This window comes from Macaca thibetana, chromosome 4 (genome assembly GCF_024542745.1).
Source record: "Macaca thibetana thibetana isolate TM-01 chromosome 4, ASM2454274v1, whole genome shotgun sequence".
Lineage (NCBI taxonomy): Eukaryota > Metazoa > Chordata > Mammalia > Primates > Cercopithecidae > Macaca > Macaca thibetana.
The window spans coordinates 53178891-53204310 of NC_065581.1; the positions used below are offsets into that span (position 1 = coordinate 53178891).

Sequence of the window (25420 nt, forward strand, 5' to 3'; positions counted from 1 at the left end):
GCTGCTCTGCCTGTCTGAGTGGGAGCTGCAATCTAGTCCTTCCTTCCATCTGCCATGATTCCAGGGAAACTTTCCAAAGAGCTTTTCTTCGTTAACTCTTCTCCCCAAGTCATTCTTTGTGGGAGGAGCACAGAACTCTTAATTCTGTTCTTAATAAATAGATAAGTGCCTTTTAAAAATTAACAATCAATTAAGTAATTCTTTTCGGTTAGCATATTCTTTACCTGAGACCTTACACACACACACACACACACACACACACACACACACATATATATATATCAAGGAGATATATAGATATATATATCAAGGAGATATAGATATAGATATCAAGGAGATATTGCCTCCCATTCTGAGGCCAACTTCCTGTGGCCATAGGCATTTTCATGCCCACCAGTCTTAGAAAACAGATGGTTTGACAACATGGCGGTGGCCACAGACTTGATCTTTGGTTATCTTCTCTGTGATTCTCTTCTCACTCCTTTGGTGAGTTGCCCAGGTTCATGGCTTGAAATGTCCTCTTTATGATGATAAGTTGTCCTCTAAACATATGTATACATAAATGCCTATTTGACATCTCCTCTTGAATGTCTAATAAATATCTCAAATTAAGCATATCTAAAACTGAACTCCCAATTTTGTCTTCTTACCCCCAAAATCTGTTCTGCAGCCATCTTCTTCATATCAATTTGATAGTAATTCTATTCTTTCAGTTGCTTGGCCAAAAATGTTTGTATTATCCTTGAATGTTCTGTAATATTTACTTCTTCCCCTAAACCCAGTCCTGCAGTATAAATTACCCCCTGCAGTATACAACTTGTGCTGTCATTTAAATTCGGTAAGTCTAAAATCAAACTCACCATCTGCCATACCCAAATTATCTTCTCCTTATGTTTACATTTCTATGGGATCACCACTATATCGCCAGCACTGGGTTTTCCTTAATACCTCATCTGCTTCCATCTTCCCACTTCCTTACTATCAATCCAGTCAGACTTCTGCTTTTCCATTGCTGCTAATTAATTACTGCAGACCTGGACTATTCAAGGGGCTTTCAATCTGATTGCCATGCCTAGTACTTCCTCCTCCATCATAGCCTGCATACTGCTGCTGGGTTTCCTTCCTCTGCTTCTGTTATTGCCACTGCTTACAACCCCCCCTTGTATCCTCTGCTGATCTAAAATCTTCCCACTCTTCAAGTCTAATACGTCTCCTGTTTCCTCCTAGTTAAGCTTTCTCTGACTACTTTAGCTCACACGGATTCCTTCTTGGAACCACTATAGCATCTGTTATCTGAGAAGTAGCAAGATATGTGGAGAGAATATTGGGTTGTGAGTTAATAGTCTGAATTTTAGTTCCAGCTCTGACCCTAACGCCTTACATGGCCTCAGGCAAGCCACCTTACTACCCTGGGTCTCAGTTTCCTCCTTATATAAAATAAGTGGGGTTCGACTAGCTGATCGGTTCAGCTTAAACATTTTATGTATTTATAAATATATGGCTCAGATACAGGCCATTTTATATATGAATTACTATGATTATGTCCCCACTTTCAGTTCTTTGCAGTTGATCTAAAATATTACTCCAACATTATCTGTCCTTTGTTTTTACCATGTTATTTTTCTCCTTCAAACATTCCACTGCACTTATCCATTTTATCTTTTTATTATGAGTTTTAAGGCCTTCATTGTATTCATATTTCTTCTATGCAATTGCCAGTTCTTTTTTGACTTTTATCTTGTTTTTCCACAGTAGTTATACTACCTTTTTTTTTTTTTTTTAGTAACAGTGCCCATGTATAGAATTATTTCATCTTTCCATTTATCAAGCCATATTTGTGTTTCATTTAGGATCTTCTTGATTTGTTCCTCTTATTCTAGTAGAGGCTTGGGTAAACTATCTTGCCGGCTTAGAATCCCATTCTAATACTTTCTCTCCTTGAAAAGGCACATTAAAAACAGAGACAAAATAACAGAAATTTAAAAATCCCAAAGCATGTCAATATATGCTTTTTATAATATTGTTTTATGTTTTTATTTTTTATTTTTTTGAGATGGAGTCTCACTCTGTCACCCACGCTGGAGTGCGGTGGCGCTAACTCAGCTCACTGCAACCTCCACCTCCTGGGTTCAAGTGATTCTCCTACCATAGCCTCCTGAGTAGCTGGAATTACAGGCGCCCACAACCATGCCTGGCTAATTTTTGTATTTTTAGTGCAGACGGGGTTTCATCATGTTGATCAGGCTGGTTTCGAACTCTTTAACTCAGGTGATCTGCCTGCCTCAGCCTCCCAGAGTGCTGGGATTACAGGCGTAAGCCACTGCGCCTGGCATGTTTTATGTTTTTTAAATGTATAATCTATATATTGATACCATTTTGACTTCACATTGATGATGATGCTCCCCAGAGGACCAATGGTTTGCTTGATGTAATATATGGGTTCCTGAGCACAATGAGGGTATTTACACACACCTTTTAGAGATTCTGTAGTGGATTGATGATGAGGGTATATACAAACCCTGCAAAGATTCTATAGTGGATTGATGATATGAAAGTCATTCATATAAAGTCTATAATAATGAGTGTAATTCATACATATTTACAAAGGACTACACTTCTAAAGAAGTGCAATTAAGCCTCATTTTCAGTTTGAAACCAAAAATCACAATCTTGTCCAAGACTTTTTACTCTTCCCAGAAGTTCTGGGAGGGACTTTTGACATGGAGGTGAAGCCAGTAGAGTTAAGATGTATTTGAGATGTATTCTCACCAAGGAACGTATGCAATAAATAGTTTATACACATTGTGAGTATTTAAAGCAGATGTCAGCAAACTTTTTCTATAAAGGGGCAGATAGCATATATTTTGGCCATTGCAATAGTTTTAGTCTGCATAGTCTGCCACAACAAAATACCACAGATTGAGTGGCTTAAATAATAGAATTTATTTATTTATTTTTTTTTTTGAGACGGAGTCTCGCTCTGTAGCCCAGGCTGGAGTGCAGTGGCCGGATCTCAGCTCACTGCAAGCTCCGCCTCCCGGGTTCACGCCATTCTCCGGCCTCAGCCTCCCGAGTAGCTGGGACTACAGGCGCCCGCCACCTCGCCCGGCTAGTTTTTTGTATTTCTTAGTAGAGACGGGGTTTCACCGTGTTATCCAGGATGGTCTCGATCTCCTGACCTCGTGATCCACCCGTCTCGGCCTCCCAAAGTGCTGGGATTACAGGCTTGAGCCACCGCGCCCGGCCAAATAATAGAATTTATTTTCTCACAGTTCTGGAGGTTGGAGGTCCAAGATCAAGGTGCCAGCTGGTTTAAATTCTGGTGAGGGCTGTCTTCCTGGCTTGCATACAGCGGTCTTCTTGCTATGTCTTCATGTGGCCTTACCTTGGTGTGTACATGTGGGAGTTAGGGGAGGGAAGTAACTCTGTTTCTTTTTTCCTTCTCTTCTAAGGCCACCAGTTCTATGGGATTAAAGGTGGCATACCCCTATCCTTAAGATCTCGTTTAACCTTAATTACCTCCTAAGGATCCTGTCTCCAAATATAGTCACATTGAGGGTTAGGGGTTCAACATATGAATTTTGGGGATGAGGGAGACACAATTTAGTCTGTGTATCTCTGTCACAACTGTTCAACTCTTCCCTTGTAATGGGAGAGCAGCTGTTAACAAAAAGGCATAAATTATTTACATAGTTATTTGTGTATTGAAAATTTAAATTTGTATAATTTCCATGTGTTATGAAATTTTTAAAAAATGTTTTAAACCATTTAAATATGTAAAACCCATTCTTAGCTTGCAGGTCATAAAAAAACAGGTGGCAGGTTAGATTTGTCCCATGGACTATAGTTTGCAGTGTCTGTAGTTTTAGAGTATCAAGATTTACAGGATAGGAGTGATGAGTGTTAAAATCTCCTTGTGTGGTTCTGTTTTGAGGAGGTTACTTGATATTTTTCAGATGACTATGACAAGCTAATAGTACACCATTTCTCCTTTCCTTGCATGTTACAGGTACTGAAATTCGATGCCTATTTCCAAGAAGATGTTCCTATGTCAACTGAGGAACAGTATAGGATCCGTCAAGTGAACATTTACTATTATCTAGAAGATGACAGCATGTCTGTCATAGAGCCTGTTGTAGAAAATTCTGGAATCCCTCAAGGCAAGTTAATAAAACGGCAGCGGCTAGCCAAGAATGACCGGGGTGACCATTACCATTGGAAAGACCTAAATCGAGGAATAAACATCACAATTTATGGCAAAACTTTCCGCGTTGTTGACTGTGACCAATTCACACAGGTATAGCATATATTTTTGACAGTTGTGGGGTCTGAGGCATCATTCTAATTTATAGAAGGATACATTTCATTTATTAGGGTAAGGGGAGGACATTGGTAATCTGTTCTGCGTGAATTATTATGGTTGGCTAGGTATTTGCATGTGTGTATGTGCTAGTATGTGCCAACACTAGTAGTAACATAATTTTTTCAGAATGATATTGATACTTATTCACTCAAAATCAAACTCTCATCATAGATGAATCGTTTGGTAAGAAACCAGGTTAAAATGGCAGTTCAAATAGAGAGTAGGGGAATAGCACCCCTGCTGGGATGGAAGTATGGAAGAGGGATTAAACGTTTTATCTTAAGTGTTAGCTTACGAAAATAGCACTACTTCTATTAGCAGATATGAGCCTAAAACTTTTTGTGTAGCTCATATATTTTTGGTAAATGATACTTGCTATATTCCAGGAAAGCTTACCATCTAAAGAATTTCTGAAATAAAACCATTTTTAAATGAAAAAAACTCTTCTATATGTAAAAAGTCCTCTACTTTCTTTATTTCATAAGTTTGGATTTTTTAATACAAAGGAAACCCTTCTTAAAGTTACACGCATAGAGGCTATAGATGGCCTTTCTTTACTACAAAGTGTGGGAATTAGGAAGTCAATTCCAGTTTGTCTTAGTTAAAAAAATATTTCTAGCAGCAAAGATATAGTTTCTGAAGTATATTATGTCCTTATTCCAGGATACCTAGTGCCATATTTGACTAATTTTTACATGCAGTGAGCTTCTATGAATCCATTATTGTTCTCATTTAGTTTATTTAACAAATACTTATTTGCATGCCTGCTTTGTTCCAGGCAGTGTTCTAGGTGCCAAATGTAAGGACTTGCCTCTATAGAGGTTCTAATCTTGTTGGAGGAGATAAACAATAGCAAATAAATAGATTGATTATATGTCAGATGATGATAAGAGCAATGGAGAAAAGTAAAGCTGAGTAAAGGGAATGGAAGTTGAGGGGCTCTTTATAAAGGCGGATCAGAGAATGCCTCAGTGATAAGATGCCACATGAATAGAGGCCTGAAAGAAGTAAAGAAAGGAGCAATGGCATCAGTGCCATTCCAAAACATTAGAGAAAAATAGCTTCAAAAGTAGAGGTGCTAGACCATCTTTGAGATATTCTCCCATTCCAACATATTTTTATCTCTTTGTTTTTTAGGTGTCTGAGGTCTTATATATCATAGGCAGTTTCACAATTGTACCAACAGTGAGAAATTATAAAATGTTATCTAAACATAAAGGTATTAACAATTATTTTTACTGTTGTGTTTTCATAACAATTATTTTTACAGTTGTGTTTTTATGGGCAATTTGAACATTTGCAAATTAATCACTCAACAGTTGATCTATTTATAGTCAGTTCTCATTATTCACAGTAATTATGACTATAAAGTCACCACAAACACTGAATTAGTGAATACTGAACCACTGGTCTTAGAGGAAATACAGGGTTGGGTTCCCACCAATCTCTGGCCACATTTTTGTCGACTGATCAATACGTAAGTTTGATTTATATGTGTTTCTGTTTAAAGACACCTTATTTAATATATACAGTTGATTCATTAACATTAAACTCACACCCAACAGCACTATAACTCATGTCTGAACAAAGCTTATCTAAGGCATGCATTTTCTCTATGAGGTGTGTTACAGCCTTCTTGTGCTTAGGAACACTAAATAGCACTTCAGTGCTAGGCATTGGGACCCTTTAAATAGTAAAATCACCAACAAAAAACAAAAATGCAAGAAGTGTGGCACCTTCATGTATATATATGTGTATGTGTATATGTATATGTATATGTATATGCATATGTATATGTATATGTATGCATATGTGGATCACATTTTCTTTTTCCAGTTTACCACTGATGGGCATTCAGGTTGATTCCATGTCTTCGCTATTGTGAATAGTGCTGCAGTGAACATACTTGTGGATATGTCTTTATGGCAGAATGATTTATGTTCCTTTGGGTATATACTCAATAATGAGATTCCTAGGTCAAATGGTAGTTCTGTTTTCAGGTCTTTTAGGAATCACCACACTGCTTTCTACAATGGTTGAACTAATTTATACTCTCATCAGCAGTGTATAAACATTTCTTTTTCTCCACGACCTTGACAGCACCTGTTATTTTTTGACTTTTTAATAATGACCATTCTGACTGGTGTGAGATGGTATTTCATTGTGGTTTTGATTTGCATTTCTCTAATGATCAGTGATGCTGAGCTTTTTTTTTTTATATGTTTATTGGCCGTGTGTATGTCTTCTTTTGAGAAGTGTCTGTTTATGTCCTTTGCCCACTTTTTAATGGGGTTCTTTGCTTTTTTTCTTGTAAATTAAAGTTTCTTATAGATGGTGCATATTGGACCTTTGTCAGATGCATAGTTTGCAAATATTTATTTCCCATTCTTTAGACTGTTCTTTTACTCTGTTGATGCTTTCTTTTGCTCTGCAGAAACTCTTACGTTTAATTAGATGCCATTTGTCAATTTTTGCTTTTGTTGTGATTGCTTTTGGTTATGAAATCTTTACCCATTCCTATATTTAGAATGGTGTTGCCTTAGTTGTCTTCCAGGATGTTTATAGTCTTGGGTTTTACATTTAAGTCTTTAATCTATATTGAGTTGATTTTTATATCTGGCGTAAGAAAGGAGTCTGGTTTCAATCTTCTGCATATGGCTAGCAGATTATCCCAGCACTTTTCCCCATTGCTTGTTTTTGTCAACTTTGTTGAAGATCAGATAATTATAGGTGTGCGGCCTTATTTCTGAGCTCCCTGTTCTGTTCTATTGGTCTGTGTGTCTGTTTTTGTACCAGTACCATACTGTTTTGGTTACTGTAGCCCTGTAGTGTAGTTTGAAGGCAGGTAACGTGATGCCTCCAGATTTGTTCTTTTGCTTAGAATTGCCTTGACTATTCAGGCTCTTTTTGGATACCACTGCATTTTGAAGTATTTTTTTCTAGTTCTGTGAAGAGTGTCATTGGCAATTTGAAAGGAATAGCATTGAATCTGTACATTGCTTTGGGCAGTATGGTGACTTTAAAGATATTGATTCTTCGTATCCATGAGCATGTAATGTGTTTTCATTTGCTCATGTCATCTGATTTCCTTAAGCAGTGTTTTGTAATTCTCATTGTAGAGATCTTTCACCTCCATGGTTAGCTGTATTCCTAGGTATTTTATTCTTTTTGTGACAGCTGTAAATGGGATTGTGTTCCTGATTTTGCTCTCAGCTTGGCAGTTGTTGGTGTATAGGAATGCTAGTGATTTTTGTATGTTGATTTTGTATCCTAAAATTTTGCTGAAATTGTTTATTACCTTAAGGAGTTTTTGGGACGAGGCTATGGAGTTTTCTAGATATAGAATCATGTTGTCTCCAAACAGGGATAGTTTGACTTTCTCTCTTCCTACTTGGATGTCCTTCATTTCTTTCTCTTGCCTGATTGTTCTGGGCAAGACTTCCAATACTGTGTTGGATAGAAGTTGTGAGAGAGGGCATCCTTTACTTGCGTCAGTTTTCAAGAGGAATGCTTCCAGCTTTTCCCTGTTCAATATAATGTTGGCTGTGGGTTTTTCATAGATGGCTCTTTTTATTTTGAGGTGTGTTCCTTTAATACCTATGTATGTATGTATGTATGTATGTATGTATTTATTTATTTATTTATTATACTTTAAGTTCTAGGGTACATGTGCACAACGTGCAGGTTTGTTACATATGTATACATGTGCCATGTTGGTGTGCTGCACCCGTTAACTCGTCATTTACATTAGGAATATCTCCTAATGCTCTCCCTCCCCTCTCCCCTCACCCCACAACAGGCACTGGTGTGTGATGTTCCCAACCCTGTGTCCAAGTGTTCTCATTGTTCAGTTCCCACCTGTGAGTGAGAACATGCAGTGTTTGGTTTTCTGTCCTTGCGATAGTTTGAGAATGATGGTTTCCAGCTTCATCCATGTCCCTTCAAAGGACATGAACTCATCCTTTCTAATGGCTGCATAGTATTCCATGGTGTATATGTGCCACATTTTCTTAATCCAGTCTGTCACTGATGGACATTTGGGTTGATTCCAAGTCTTTGCTATTGTGAATAGTGCCACAAGAAGCATATGTGTGCATGTGACTTTATAGCAGCATGATTTATAATCTTTTGGGTATATGCCCAGTAATGGGATGGGTGGGTCAAATGGTATTTCTAGTTCTAGATCCTTGAGTAATCACCACACTGTCTTCCACAATGGTTGAATTAGTTTAGAGTCTCACCAACAGTGTAAAAGCGTTCCTGTTTCTCCACATCCTCTCCAGCACCTGTTGTTACCTGACTTTTTAATGATCACCATTCTAACTGGTGTGAGATGGTATCTCATTATGGTTTTGATTTGCATTTTGCATTTCTCTGATGACCAGTGATGATGAGCATTTTTTCTTTCTTTTTTTTTTTTTTTTAATTATACTTTAAGTTCTAGGGACATGTGCACAACGTGCAGGTTTGTTACATATTTATACTTGTGCCATGTTGGTGTGCTGTACCCATCAACTCATCAGCACCCATCAACTCGTCATTTACATCAGGTATAACTCCCAATGCCATCCCTCCCCCCTGCCCCTCCCCATAATAGGTCCCGGTGTGTGATGTTCCCCTTCCAGAGTCCGAGTGATCTCATTGTTCAGTTCCCACCTATGAGTGAGAACATGTAGTGTTTGGTTTTCTGTTCTTGCGATAGTTTGCTGAGAATGATGGTTTCCAGCTGCATCCATGTCCCTACAAAGGACACAAACTCATCCTTTTTTATGACTGCATAGTATTCTATGGTGTATATGTGCCACATTTTCTTAATCCAGTCTGTCACTGATGGACATTTGGGTTGATTCCAAGTCTTTGCTATTGTGAATAGTGCTGCAATAAACATACGTGTGCATGTGCCTTTATAGCAGCATGATTTATAATCCTTTGGGTATATACCCACTAATGGGCTGGCTGGGTCATATGGTATTTCTAGTTCTAGATCTCTGAGGAATCACCATACTGTTTTCCACAGTGGTTGAACCAGTTTACAATCCCACCAACAGTGTAAAAGTGTTCCTATTTCTCCACATCCTCTCCAGCACCTGTTGTTTCCTGACTTTTTAATGATTGCCATTCTAACTGGTGTGAGATGGTGTCTCATTGTGGTTTTGATTTGCATTTCTCTGATGGCCAGTGATGACGAGAATTTTTTTCATGTGCCTGTTGGCTGTATGAATGTCTTCTTTTGAGAAATGTCTATTCATATCCTTTGCCCACTTTTTGATGGAGTTGTTTGTTTTTTTCTTGTAAATTTGTTTGAGTTCTTTGTAGGTTCTGGATATTAGCCCTTTGTCAGATAAGTAGATTGCAAAAATTTTCTCCCATTCTGTAGGTTGCCTGTTCACTCTGATGGTAGTTTCGTTTGCTGTGCAGAAGCTCTTTAGTTTAATTAGATCCCATTTGTCAATTTTGGCTTTTGTTGCCGTTGCTTTTGGTGTTTTAGACATGAAGTCCTTGCCCATGCCTATGTCCTGAATGGTATTACCTAGGTTTTCTTCTAGGGTTTTTATGGTTTTAGGTCTAACATTTAAGTCTCTAATCCATCTTGAATTAATTTTCGTATAAGGAGTAAGGAAAGGATCCAGTTTCAGCTTTCTACTTGTGGCTAGCCACTTTTCCCAGCACCATTTATTAAATAGGGAATCCTTTCCCCATTTCTTGTTTTTCCTCAGGTTTGTCAAAGATCAGATGGCTGTAGATGTGTGGTATTATTTCTGAGGGCTCTGTTCTGTTCCATTGGTCTATATGTCTGTTTTGGTACCAGTACCATGCTGTTTTGGTTACTGTAGCCTTGTAGTACAGTTTGAGGTCAGGTAGCGTGATGCCTCCAGCTTTGTTCTTTTGACTTAGGATTGTCTTGGCAATGCGGGGTCTTTTTTGGTTCCATATGAACTTTAAAGCAGTTTTTTCCGATTCTGTGAAGAAAGTCATTGGTAGCTTAATGGGGGTGGCATTGAATCTATAGATTACCTTGGGCAGTATGGCCATTTTCATGATATTGATTCTTCCTATCCATGAGCATGGTATGTTCTTCCATTTGTTTGTGTCCTCTTTTATTTCACTGAGCAGTGGTTTGTAGTTCTCCTTGAAGAGGTCCTTTACATCCCTTGTAAGTTGGATTCCTAGGTATTTATTCTCTTTGAAGCAATTGTGAATGGAAGTTCATTCATGATTTGGCTCTCTGTTTGTTTGTTACTGGTGTATAAGAATGCTTGTGATTTTTGTACATTGATTTTGTATCCTGAGACTTTGCTGAAGTTGCTTATCAGCTTAAGGAGATTTTGGGCTGAGATGATGGGGTTTTCTAAATATACAATCATGTCATCTGCAAACAGGGACAATTTGACTTCTTCTTTTCCTAACTGAATACCCTTGTTTTCTTTCTCTTGCTTGATTGCCCTAGCCAGAACTTCCAACACTATGTTGAACAGGAGTGGTGAGAGAGGGCATCCCTGTCTTGTGCCAGTTTTCAAAGGGAATGCTTCCAGTTTTTGCCCATTCAGTATGATATTGGCTGTGGGTTTGTCATAAATAGCTCTTATTATTTTGAGATACATTCCATCAATACCGAATTTATTGAGAGTTTTTAGCATGAAGGACTGCTGAATTTTGTCAAAGGCCTTTTCTGCATCTATTGAGATAATCATGTGGTTTTTGTCTTTGGTTCTGTTTATATTCTGGATTACGTTTATTGATTTGCTGCGTATGTTGAACCAGCCTTGCATCCCAGGGATGAAGCCCACTTGATCATGGTGGATAAGCTTTTTGATGTGCTGCTGGATTCGGTTTGCCAGTATTTTATTGAGGATTTTTGCATCGATGTTCATCAGGGATATTGGTCTAAAATTCTCTTTTTTTGTTGTGTCTCTGCCAGGCTTTGGTAGCAGGATGATGTTGGCCTCATAAAATGAGTTAGGGAGGATTCCTTCTTTTTCTATTGATTGGAATAGTTTTCATGTGTCTGTTGGCTGCATTAATGTCTTCTTTTGAGAAGTGTCTGTTCATATCCTTTGCCCACTTTTTGATGTGGTTGTTCGATTTTTTCCTTGTAAATTTGTTTAAGTTCTTTGTAGATTCTGGATATTTGCCCTTTGTCAGATGGGTAGATTGTAAAAATTTTCTCCCATTCTGTAAGTTACCTGTTCACTCTGATGGTAGTTTCTTTTGCTGTGCAGAAGCACTTTAGTTTAAAATTAGATCCCACTTGTCAATTTTGGCTTTTATTGCCATTGCTTTTGGTGTTTTAGTCATGAAGTCCTTACCCATGTCTATGTCCTGAATGGTATTGCCTAGATTTTCTTCTAGGGTTTTTAAGATTTTAGGTCTAACATTTAAGTCTTTAATCCATCTTGAACTAATTTTTGTATAAGGTATAAAGTACGGATCCAGTTTCAGCTTTCTACATATGGCTAGCCAGTTTTCCCAGCACCATTTATTAAATAGGGAATCATTTCCCCATTTCTTGTTTTTGTCAGGTTTGTCAAAGATCAGATGGTTGTAGATGTGTGATGTTATTTCCGAGGGCTCTGTTCTGTTCCATTGGTCTATATGTCTGTTTTGGTACCAGTACCATGCTGTTTTGGTTACTGTAGACTTGTAGTATAGTTTGAAGTCAGGTAGCATGATGTCTCCAGCTTTGTTCTTTTGGCTTAGGATTGTCTTGGCAATGCGGGCTTTTTTTTGGTTCCATATGAACTTTAAAGCAGTTTTTTCCAATTCTGTGAAGAAAGTCATTGGTAGCTTGATGGGGATGGCATTGAATCCACTTGGTGCAGAGCTGAGTTCAATTCCTGGATATCCTTGTTAACTTTCTGTCTCGTTGATCTGTCTAATGTTGACAGTGGGGTGTTAAAGTTTCCCATTATTATTGTGTGGGAGTCTTAAGTTTCTTTGTAGGTCTCTAAAGACTTGCTTTATGAATCTGGGTGCTCCTATATTGGGTGCATATATATTTAGGATAGTTAGCTCTTTTTGTTGAATTGATCCCTTTACCATTATGTAATGGCCTTCTTTGTCTCTTTTGATCTTTGATGGTTTAAAGTCTGTTTTATCAGAGACTAGGGTTGCAACCCCTGCTTTTTTTTGTTTTCCATTTGCTTGGTAGATCTTCCTCCATCCCTTTATTTTGAGCCTGTGTGTGTCTCTGCACATGAGATGGGTCTCCTGAATACAACACACTGATGGGTCTTGAGTCTTTATCCAATTTGCCAGTCTGTGTCTTTTAATTGGAGCATTTAGTCCATTTACATTTAAGGTTAATATTGTTATGTGTGAATTTGATCCTGTCATTATGATGTTAGCTGGTTATTTTACTTGCTGGTTGATGCAGTTTCTTCCTAGCATTGAGGGTTTTTGCAATTTGGCATGTTTTTGCAGTAGCTGGTACTGGTTTTTCCTTTCCACGTTTAGTGCTTCCTTCAGGAGCTCTTGTAGGGCAGGCCTGGTGGTGACAAAATCTCTCAGTATTTGTTTGCATGTAAAGGATTTTATTTCTCCCTCACTTATGAAGCTTAGTTTGGCTGGATATGAAATTCTGGGTTGAAAATTATTTTCTTTAAGAATCTTGAATATTGGCCCCCACTGTCTTCTGGCTTGTAGAGTTTCTGCTGAGAGATCCGCTGTTGGTCTGATGGGCTTCCCTTTGTGGGTAACCCGACCTTTCTCTGTGGCTGCCCTTAACAGTTTTTCTTTCATTTCAACTTTGGTGAATCTGACAATTATGTGTCTTGGAGTTGCTCTCTTCAAGGAGTATCTTTGTGGCGTTCTTTGTATTTCCTGAATTTGAATGTTGGCCTGCCTCACTAGGTTGGGGAAGTTCTCCTGGATAATATCCTGAGGAGTGTTTTTCAACTTGGTTCCATTCTCCCTGTCACTTTCAGGTACACCAATCAGACGTAGATTTGGTCTTTTCACCTAATTCCATATTTCTTGGAGGGTTTGTTTCTTTTTACTCTTTTTTTCTCTAAACTTCTCTTCTCGCTTCATTTCATTCATTTGATCTTCAGTCACTGATACCCTTTCTTCCACTTGCTCAAATCAGCTACTGAAGCTTGTGTATACATCACATAGTTCTCGTGCCATGGTTTTCAGCTCTATCAGGTCACTTAAGGACTTCTCTGCACTGTTTATTCTAGTTAGCCATTCATCTAATCTTTTTTCAAGGTTTTTAGCTTCTTTGCGATGGGTTCGAACATCCTTCTATAGCTCAGAGAAGTTTGTTATTACTGATGGCCTGAAGCCTTCTTCTCTCAACTTGTCAAAATAATTCTCTGTCCAGTTTTGTTCTGTTGCTGGCAAGGAGCTGTGTTCCTTTGGAGGAAAGAGGCGCTCTGATTTTTAGAATTTTCAGCTTTTCTGCTCTGGTTTCTCCCCGTCTTTGTGGTTTTATGTACCTTTGGTCTTTGATGATGGTGACGTACAGATGGGGTTTTGGTGTAGATGTCCTTTCTGTTTGTTAGTTTTCCTTCTAACAGTCAGGACCCTCAGCTGCAGGTCTGTTAGAGTTTGCTGGAGGTCCACTCCAGACCCTGTTTGCCTGCATATCAGAAGCGGAGGGCTGCAGAACAGCAAATATTGCAGAATGGCAGATATTGCTGCCTGATCCTTCCTCTGGAAGCTTTGTCTCGGAGGGGCACCTGGCTGTATGAGGTGTCGGTTGGCCCCTACTGGGAGGTGTCTCCCAGTTAGGCTACTCAGGGGTCAGGGACCCACTTGAGGAGTCAGTCTGTCCGTTCTCAGATCTCAAACTCCATGCTGGGAGAACCACTACTCTCTTCAAAGCTGTCAGACAGGGATGTTTAAGTCTGCAGAAGTTTCTGCTGTCTTTTGTTCAGCTATGCCCTGCCCCCAGAGGTGGAGTCAGAGGCAGGCAGGCCTCCTTGAGCTGCAGTAGGTTCCACTCAGTTCGAGCTTCCTGGCTGCTTTGTTTACCTATTCAAGCCTCAGCAATGGCGGACGCCCCTCCCCCAGCCTCACTGCCATCTTGCAGTTTGATCTCAGACTGCTTTGCTAACAGTGAGAGAGGCTCCATGGACGTGGGACCCTCCGAGCCAGGCGCGGGATATAATTTCCTGGTGTACCGTTTGCTAAGGCCATTGCAAAAGCACAGTATTAGGGTGGGAGTGTCTGATTTTCCAGATACCATCTGTCACAGCTTCCCTTTGCTGGGAAAGGGAATTCCCTGACCCCTTACACTTCCCAGGTGAGGCGATGCCCTGCCCTGCTCCATGGGCTGCACCCACTGTCTGACAAGCCCCAGTGAGATGAACCCAGTACCTCAGTTGGAAATGCAGAAATCACCCGTCTTCTGCGTTACTCACACTGGGAGCTTCACACTGGAGCTGTTCCTATTCGGCCATCTTGGAACCTCTCCTACTTAGTTTATTGAGAATTTTTCTCATTAAGGGATACTGAATTTTATCCAAAGTCTTTTCTATAGCAATTGAGATAATCATGTGGTTTTTGTCTCTAGTTTTGTTTATGTGATGAATCACATTTATTGATTTGTGTATGTTGAACCAACTTTGCATCCTGGGAATGAAGCCTACTTCATTGTGGTGGATTACCTTTTTGATGTGCTTCTGGATTCAGTTTGCAAATATTTTGTTGAGTATATTTGCATCGATTTTCATCAAATATATTGGCCTGAAGTTTTCTTTTTCTGTTGTGTTTCTGCCAGGTTTTGGTATCAGAATGATGCTGGCCTCATAGAATGAGTTAGAGAGGAATACTTCCTCCTCAACTTTTTGGAATATTTTCTGTAAGAATAGTACCAGCTTTTGGCCAGGCGCGGTGGCTCATGCCTATGATCCCAGCACTTTGGGAGGCCGAGGTGGGTGGATCATGAGGTTAGGAGATTGAGACCATCCTGGCTAACATAGTGAAACCCCATCTCTACTAAAATTACGAAAAATTAGCCAGGCATGGTGGCAGGCACCTGTAGTCCCAGCTACTCAGGGGGCTGAGGCAGGAGAATGGCATGAACCTGGGAGGTGGAACTTGCAGTGAGCTGAGATAGCGTGACTGCACTCCAGTCTGGGCGACAGAGCAAGACTCCATCTCAAAAAAAAAAAAAAAAAAAATAGTACCAGCTGTTCTTTGTATATCTGGTAGAATTCAACTGTGAATCCATCTGGCTCTGGGTCTTTTTTGATTTATAGGCTATTGATTACTGATTAAATTTCAGAGCTTGTTATTGGTCTGTTCAGGGAATCAGTTTCTTCCTAGTTCAGTCTTGGGAGGGTGTATGTGTCCAGGAATTTATCCATCTCTTCTAGGTTTTCTAGTGTGTGTGCATACAGGTGTTCCTTATATTCTCTGATGGTTGCTTATGTTTCTGTGAGGTCAGTGGTAACATCCCCTTTGTTACTTCTAATTGTGTTTATTTAGATCTTCTCTCTTCTACATTGGTCTAGCTACTGGCCTATCTTTTCAATAAAAACCAACTCTTGGATTCATTGATCTTTTGAATGGTTTTTTGTGTCTTGATTTCCTTCAGTTCAGCTCTCATTTTGGTTATTCCTTGTCTTCTGCTAGCTTTGAGGTTGATTTGCTCTTGCTTCTGTAGTTTTTTCAGTTGTGATATTAGGTTGTTAATTTGACATGTAACTTTTTGACATGGGCATGTAGTGCTATAAATTTCCGTCTTAATATTGCCTTAGCTGTGTCACAGAGATTCTGGTATGTTGTATCTTTGTTCTCATTACTTTCAAAGAAGTTCTTGATTTCTGCCTTAATTTCATTATTTACCCAAAAGTCATTCAGGAGCAGATTGTTTAATGTCCATGTAATTGCATGGTTTTGAGTGTTTTTTGTTTTTTTTTTTAGTTTTGACTTCTATTTTTATTATGCTGTCATCTGGGAATGTGTTTGTTATGATTTTGATTCTTTTGCATTTCCTGAGAATTGTTTTCTGTTTGATTATGTGGTCGATTTTAGAATATGTGCCATGTGCTGATGAGAATAATGTATACTCTGTTGTTTTTGGGTGGAAGGTTCTGTAGAGGTTGGTCAGATTCATTTGGTCCGATGTTGAGTTAGGTCCTGAATATCTTTGTTAATTTTCTGCCTCAATGATGTGTTTGATACTGTCAGGAAAGTATTAAAGTCTCCCACTGCTGTTGTGTTGGAGTTTAAGTCTCGTTTTAGATCTCTAAGAACTTGTTTTTTGAATCTGGGTGTTCCTATGTTGGGTGCATATGTATTTAGCATAGTTAGGGTTTTTTTTTTGGTTGAGTTGGATCCTTTAGCATTATACAATGCCCTTCTTTGTCTTTTTTGATCTTTGTTGGTTTAAAGTCTATTTTGTCTGAAATTAGGACCACAACCCCTGCTTTTTTCTATTTTCCATCTACTTGGTAGATTTTCCTCTCTCTCTTTACTTTGAGCCTTTGGGTGTGAGATAGGGCTCTTGAAGACAGCATACCATTGGGTCTTCCTCTTTTTATCCAGCTTGTTATTCTGTGTTTTGTTTTCAGTTTTTTGTTTTGTTTAGTTTTATTTTTCTTTTCTTTTCTTTTTTTTTTGAGACAATCTCACTTTGTTACCCAGGCTGGCATGCAGTGGCGTGATCTCAGCTTACTGCAAACTCTGCCTCATGGGTTCAAGTGATTCTCCTGCCTCAGCCTCCCTAGTAGTTGGGATTACAGGTGTGTACCACCATGCCTGGCTAATTTTTGTATTTTTTAGCAGAGACGGGGTTTCACCATGTTGGCCAGGCTGGTCCTAAACTCCTGACCTCAAGTGATCCACCCACCTCTGCCTTCCAAAGTACCGGGATTACAGGCATAAGCCACCATACCTGTCCTCTGTGCCTTTTAAATGGGACCTTTACCCCATTTATATTTAAGTTTAGTATTGATATGTGTGGATTTGATCCTGTCATTGTGTTGTTCGCTGGTTATTATGCTGGCGTGTTTATGTGGTTGCTTTATAGTGTCACTGGTCTGTGTACTTAAGCGTGTTTTGTATTGGCTGGTAATGGCCTTTTCTTTCCATATTTAGTGTTCCTTTTAAGATCTCTTGTAAGGCGGGTCTGGTGGTAATGAACTCTCTCAGCATTTGCTTATTTGAAAAGGATCTTATTTCTCCTTTGCTAAGAAACTTAGTTTGGTTAGATATGAAATTCTTGGTTGAAGATTTTTCTTCTTTAAGAATGTTGAATATAGGCCCCCAGTCTCTTCTGGCTTGTAGGGTTTCAGCTGAGAAGTTTCCAGTGTTAGCCTGACGGGGTTCCCTTTGTACGTGACCTGCCCTTTCTCTGTAGCTGCTTTTAACATTCTTTCTTTCATTTTGACCTTTGAAAATCTGATGATTCTGTGGCTTGGGGATGATCTCCTTGTGTAGAATCTTGCAGGGATTCTTTGTATTTCCTTAATTTGATTGTTGGCTTCTCTGGTGAGGTTGAGGAGGTTTTTGTGGACGATATCCTGAAGTATGTTTTCCAAGTTGTTTGCTTTCTCACTTCCCTTTCGGGAATGTCTGGTGAAATCTGAGCACTTGGTTTGTCTTTCCTATTTTGCTAAAATGTTTTCTGGTCTAATATAACCAGTGGGTATGCTTTTGTTTTTTTCTTTTTTGGTGAGGGGAAGGGACTTAATCATATACAGTATTTGTTTTAAGTGAATTAGAAAATTGGGAATATGATTTCAGCCTAACTTGGCCATTGTGCAGCTTGCCTTCAGACCTAATAGGAATTACATATTGTTTGAAACCATGGTTAGGTTCCAGATACATGGAAGTAAGCAATCCTAAGACTTACTCTGTTACAGGCACCTAACTAAATTTGATTTAAATTCATATTTGAAAACAGTTATTTTGCCATTGTGCATCCCAACTAGCTTAGCAAATACCTAGCAATATAACAATATAAAATACTTCAGGTAACTCCCGATTATTATCTGCATTATGGAGTTGGCTCAGTTGGAAACTTAATACAGCTTACATGCGCTCAAGCAGCAAACTAATGTTTAACTTGAGCAATGGCATAGAAATCATGATTACGCTTTTTCTTTCTTTTTTTGTTTTTTTTTTTTGAGGCAGGGTCTTGCTGGCATGCAGACTGGAGTGCAATGTCATGATCATGGCTCACTGCAGCCTCGACCTCCTGAGCTCAAGTGGTACACTCACTTCAGCCTCCTGAGTAGCCTGGACTGCAGGCAAATGCCATCAAACCAGTCTAACTTTTAAATTTTTTTGTAGAAACAGGGTCTCACTATGTTGCTCAGGCTGGTTGTGAACTCCTGCGTTTCAGGAGTCCTCCTACCTCAGCCTCCCAAAGTGCTGAGATTGTAGGCCTGAGCCACAGTGCCTGGCCCATACACTTATTTTTATATCATCAGTTTATAACTTACTCTAAAAAGCTCTAAGAAAGATGATCATTGTTAACTTTCAATTATTTAGGTATTTTTAGAAAGCCAAGGAATTGAATTAAATCCACCAGAGAAGATGGCTCTTGATCCTTACACCGAACTCCGAAAACAGCCTCTTCGTAAGTATGTCACCCCATCAGACTTTGATCAACTCAAGCAGTTTCTCACCTTTGACAAACAGGTAAGTGACAGAGGAACTGCAGTAGGCTTATTTATTTCCAAATGTGACCTATACTTATTGGCAAAAGGTTTGGGTAGCTGTATTGGTAACTATTTTGAAACATTATAGCTATAATTGAACTGTTGGGACACAGTACTGTCTTTCTGCTTTCATCAAGGGTTACAGGTACAGGAATGCCTGCATTTCATATGGAGATCCAAAGAAGATTGTGGAGTTGCGGAGTCATTTTGTGAATCCCACCAAACATTTAAATCTCAAAACAATTCCTGAGCTACGTCTGCTTCCCACCTTACGTTTCCAATTGACAATTTCTTTCCCTTAAAATGAGCTAATTTCATAGACTCCTTTGGGAAACCATAAATTGATTATTGGGAAATTTCAAAAATATGCATATATGTAGGTTCTAATGTTAAAATGTTTAATTTCACAGAAACCCCACTACAGATGCTTCGTTGTTATATGTTATATTAATATTGGAGTCCAGAATGTTCTGAGCATTTTCCAACTCCGTTCCAACCTTCCTAATCCTCTCCCTTGTGAGCTGATGTGTATGAGCAGATTTAAATCCTTTCCTTTCTGTACTAAAGGGAGAGAGAAAAGGAAGAGATCACCCTCAGTGCTTCTTTGCTGTTCCTTTTCTTTAGACATTTAACCCCTTTTAGTTCAGAAAATGTAAACTAGCACTAGCATGGTCTTTTAAGGATTTTGTTCATATCAGTCATATATCTGTTATTATTTTGTATTTAAAGATTGTGTTTATTCCCATGATTTGAAGAAGCCTAGCAAAAAAAAAAAAAAAAAAAGATTGTGTTTATATTATTGCTAGAAGATATGTGTTGATGGGACCAAAAAAAGACTGGTTAATAAATAAAAATTTTTTCTATACTAATTATATATATACTATATTCACATATACCTTTAATAATATTTATAAACCACTATCTAAAGAACTTCATTGCTCTTTTAATTTAGCTTCTCTTTCACTGACTAATATTTTGGATCAAAGTGAGCTCTTCTTTTCTGGCACAAACTTATAATCCTATTATTTAATTATTTCCGGCTGCTGACATATGGTACATAATTTCAGATGTTTTAGTATCTTTGATGAATATTTCTTTTTTTTTTTTCAATTTACCCCATCTGAAATTACTTCATAGTCTTTCCAGCTAATCTTTTCATCATTAATACATAATTGCCAAAGTAGTCAAGTTCAACTCCCTACTTTTAAGATTCTTGAGTCACTACTTTGGATTCTTCAAAGGTCCTTCGATTTTATGCGATCTGGGATGATACAGACAGCATGTATGGTGAATGTCGGACCTACATTATTCATTACTATCTTATGGATGATACGGTGGAAATTCGAGAGGTCCACGAACGGAATGATGGAAGAGATCCTTTCCCACTCCTGATGAACCGCCAGCGTATGCCCAAAGTTTTGGTGGAAAATGCAAGTATGTTTGATTCAATTTAGTCTCTGTTACTTGGGATATTTTTAGGTTCTTAAAGGAGTTAATCAGTATCCATAATTCGTTTATACTTGGAAGCCTCTAGCTATTTTTGCTTAGATGCTCAGAAAATGGCTTCCCACAGCTTTCCTCCTTTACTTGCCCCTTGGTCCAGGCATGTCCCCAAGACAGTCTGGTACCCAGGTCAAGGAAACAAAACCAAAACAACAGTGGGGGGTTTATTTAAAGTGCAGTAGAGCAAGGTTTCTGAACTGCAACGATTTAATATTAGATTTTTAATGCATTTTTCAAACAGACTTGTTTTCATTCAAGGATATGAATGAAAGCTTAGCCTTTCTTTATATGCTTTCCTGACTTTGCTTCTCACTTCAACTACCTCCTAAACAGGAAGTTTCTATGTGGTTTAACTTGAGATTGGAAAAGGCATGTCTGTGACTCATAGAGGTGAGGTCCATTGTGTCAAACCCAGCTCATTCTTTGCTGGTTTAAAATTACCTAGCATGGGCTGGGCACAATGGCACACTCCTGTAATCCCAGCACTTTGGGAGACTGAGGTGGGTGGATTGCTCGAGCTCAAGAGTTTGAGACCAGCCTGAGCAATGTGATGAAACCCCATCTCTACAAAAAATACAAAAATTAGCCGTGCTTGGTGCCACACACCTGTATTCCCAGCTACTTGGGAGGCTGAGGTGGTAGGATCATCTGAGCCTGGGAGGTCGAGGCTGCGGTGAGCTGTGATTGTGCTGCTGCACTTCAGCCTGGGCAACAGAGTGGGACCCTATCTCAAGAAAAAGAAAAAAAATTACCTACCATGTTTGAGAGTGGCAGTGCAACAAAATGGCAGCAGATATCTGCTGTTCACTAGTTCCTGGGATGAGTAGGCTTGCTTTAGTTATTGTTCTAGTAGTTTTTACATTTCTCTTAGAATAAAGTCATCTTGGTCACATGTAATGACTGACAACTCTCATGTTTGGGTGGCTGACAGAATTCTGTAAATGTGTTCATTGATTTTTTTTCTTTTTACTATATTTTTTGGGAATTAGGATATAAGAAATTTCAGGTATTGGGGCTGGGCACGGTGGCTCACTCCTGTAATCCCAGCACTTTGGGAGGCCGAGGTGGGTGGATCATGAGGTCAGGAGATCGAGACCATTCTAGCTAACTTGGTGAAACTCCGTCTCTACTAAAAATACAAAAAATTAGCTGGGCGTGGTGGTGGGCGCCTGTAGTCCCAGCTACTCAGGAGGCTGAGGCAGGAGAATTGTTTGAACCTGGGAAGTGGAGGTTGCAGTGAGCCAAGATCGCGCCACTGCACTCCAGCCTGGGCAACAGAGCGAGACTCCGTCTCAAAAAAAAAAAAACCCAAAAAAAAAACAGAAAAAGAAATTTCAGGTATTGAGCAAGAAGTTTGTCTACATTAGAGGTTATAAATAAACGTGTAGTCTGAGGCTAAATTCAACCTGTCCACATGTATTGCTTCTCTTGCACAGTGCTTTTTTGTTAAAAAATGCATTATTATTTGTGGGTAAGGAGTTGGAGGTTCCCATCATTGAAAGAATGGATAAGCAAAATGTAGTGAAGGTACATTTTGATTAATATACAGTAGTTAGAAGCAGTAAACAAGATGTTCCCAGAAAGCAAGTGGATGGATCTTAAAACATAGTGCTGTGTAGGAAAATACATAAAATTAGATATATAATGCTATAACACATGCAAAACACAGTACACATAGAACACATTCAGTCACATAGCTGCATTAGAATGATTGCATGTGAGGGGAGGAGAATGAGATTGGGGAAAAGGATAAAAGGGAGTGAAAATTGTCATCATTTTAGAATTAGGAAAGTTTATATTATATATATATATTAAATGAAAATAACTGCTAATTCAACTTGTATGCTCAAGTAGAAACAACTGGATCTGTGCCCTAGTTCAATACAGTTTGGCTTCTACCTACTGTACATATTCTTATAATCAGTTCTCTATAGAACCGTCTTAGAGTTCAGTGGCAATGGGACTAATATACTAATTTTGGCCTTTCAGAATAATTAAACAAGCCTGAAATCCATGCAGTTCAGAGCTAACAAACATTAGATTTACAATAGATAAAGAAATAGGAGTATATTCAAGGTGGCATGAAAAGTCTCACTGAAACTAAATCCCTTTAAATGACAGATTCCAGGTTTGTCTCTGCCTTATCAATGTGACCTATATTGAAAACTTAATATGTAATTATCCTCTTCTATAATTTCCCAATTAAAAATTTTTATCAAAGTTGCGTGGAGAGGCAACCTGGTGACATATATAGGGTTCTTTTCAAAAGTAGGAAACAGGCTGGGCACAGTGGCTCATGCCTATAATCCCATCACTTTGGGAGGCCAAGGCAGGAGGATCACCTGAGGTCAGGAGTTCGAGACCAGTCTGGCCAACATGATGAAACCCCATCTCTACTAAAAAATACAAAAATTACCTGGGCATGGTGGCAGGTGCCTGTAATCCCAGATACTTGGGAGGCTGAGGCAGGAGAATTGCTTGAACCCAGGAGACAGAGGCTGCAGTGAGCGGAGACTGTGCCACTTCACTCCAGCCTGGGCAACAGAGCAAGACTCCATCTCAAAAAAAGAAAAAAAAGGCATCAGTCATGAGGTACAGAAAAGGCTATGTTTCCATCAGCTACATAATTCCTTTAACTAGAATGGTAATGTTAAAAGAATGATGTCTAACTGACTCTCAAAGGCATTTATCCAATGGGTGATTTTTATTAAATTCAATTAAACAAGAGGTAAATAACTTCTATGGGAACCATTTCACGTGCTAAGTATTATGGAGGACAAAATGTAACTCCCATTCCTAGAATCCTATCTTTCAGTCATTTCTAGTATCATTAAGAAGACAAGGCGTATAAAATACATAAAGCTGTTAAGTAATAACATGAGTAGACCAGATTATCTGATTATGTAATTAGTTAAATCATGCAGATAGAGGTCAGAAGGAGAAAGGTGTGGGCCTGAAAAACTAAAGAAGTCTTTGTCAAAGTGCTGGGATTGGACCCAGATTTAGAATGGCAGAGAACAAAGGGCACACTGGAAAGAAGAACAAGAACAAAGGTTGGGAATTAGGAACAAGTATGGCATGTTTGGGGGCGTCCAAGAGATGGTGGCTAGGCAGAGTTTGTGTTAGACAGTAATAGGAAATTGTGGGAGTAACTTTCAAAAGTCCTCTCAACCAGGGCCTCCTGTTAAGTAGCTAAGATGAATCAAAATTATATATTTATAATGGATGGAGTTAAAATATCAGAAATTCTGGAAGTTATTTCTTTGTCAAGGACAATTGCAGATTACCAATAGGTGGCAGGTAATGTCAAAATGGGACATTTTTTGGCTTACCAAAAGCTGTCTACTCAGCTCTTGAACTCAAGGAACCAGGTTCTGAAAGTCTAAATATGTCAGTTATCCTTCAGAGTGGCTTTCATAGTTTGATCTTGCCCTTGCCTGTTAGGTGACTCTTGAACACCCCTTGGACCTTTAGTGTTCCAGAAAGTTGAATGTTTTTCCTCACTTTCTGTGCGTCTTTATTGGCTCACTCAGTCATTCAAATAATATTAATCGAACATCCATATAGATGAAGGAAACACCATGCTAGGCAATGGAGATCTGAAACTACTATAAGCCCCATATCTCAAAGACTTTACAATCTGATGAGATCAACATACAGATCAATGAAATAGAACACATTGTCCAGAAATAGATGCACACATATGAGGTCATTTGATTTTTGACAAAGGTAAAAAAGCAAGTAGGTGGAGAAATGATTGTCTTTTTAACAAAATGTGCTAGAACAATTCAATAGCCATATGCAAAAGTAAATAAATGAATAAACTTCAACCCTTACCTCACCATACATAAAAGTTAACCCCAAATGGATCATAGACCTGGGCGACAGAATGAGACCCTGTCTCAGAACAGGGGGAAAAAAAAGCAAATGTAATCAAAACAAAAATTGACAATTGGGACCTAATTAAACTAAAGAGCTTCTGCATAGCAAAAGAAGCTATCAACAGAGGAAACAGACAGCCTACGGAATGGGAAAAATACTTGAAACAGTGCATTTGACAAATGTCTAATATCCAGAATCTATAAGGAACTTAAATCAACAAGAAAAAAAAATAATAACCCCATTGAAAAGTAGGCAAAGGACATGAACAGACACTTCTCAAAAGAAAACATACAAATGGACAGCAAACATTTTTAAAATGCCCAACATCATTAATCATCATGGGATGCAATCATACCAGTCAGAATGGCTATTATTAATAAGTCAAAAAATAACAGATGTTGGCAGGGTTGCAGAGAAAAGGGAATGCTTATACATTGTTGATGGGAATGTAAACTAGTTCCGCCCCTGAGGAAAGCAGTTTGGAGATTTCTCCAAAAATAGAACTACACCAATCCCATTATTAGGTATATACCCAAAAGAAAATAAATTGTTCTATCCAAAAGATATTTGCACTATGGCCGGGCATGGTGGCTCAAGCCTGTAATCCCAGCACGTTGGGAGGCTGAGACGGGCGGATCATGAGGTCAGGAGATCGAGACCATCCTGGCTAACATGGTGAAACCCCATCTCTACTAAAAAAAAAATACAAAAAACTAGCCGGGCGAGGTAGCGGGCACCTGTAGTCCCAGCTACTTGGGAGGCTGAGGCAGGAGAATGGCGTAAACCCGGGAGGTGGAGCTTGCAGTGAGCTGAGATCCAGCCACTGCACTCCAGCCTGGGCAACAGAGTGAGACTCCGTCTCAAAAAAAAAAAAAAAAAAAAAAAAAAAAAAGATATTTGCACTCATGTTTATTGCAAGCACTATTCACAATAGCAAAGACATGGAATCAACGCAGGTGCCCATCACTGGTGGATTGGATAAAGAAAATGTGTTAATGGTACATATACACCATGGAATACTATGTGGCCATAAAAAATAAAATCATGTTCTTTGCAG

General features: G+C 38.9%; 1 protein-coding gene across 3 annotated transcripts in view; it reads left to right on the forward strand.

Annotated features, from left to right (window-relative positions):
• Positions 1 to 25420, forward strand: part of EFHC1 (EF-hand domain containing 1) — a 74655-nt gene that overhangs the window by 15840 nt on the left and 33395 nt on the right. For 2 of the 3 annotated variants that reach the window (XM_050789250.1, XM_050789251.1), the window contains exons 3-5: positions 4010 to 4297; positions 18809 to 18958; positions 20220 to 20412. In XM_050789250.1, the coding sequence (XP_050645207.1) occupies positions 4010 to 4297; positions 18809 to 18958; positions 20220 to 20412 (631 nt within the window). Of the gene's footprint in view, positions 1 to 3272; positions 3390 to 4009; positions 4298 to 18808; positions 18959 to 20219; positions 20413 to 25420 lie in introns of all 3 variants that reach the window. The other variant, XM_050789252.1, reaches the window with a different exon arrangement.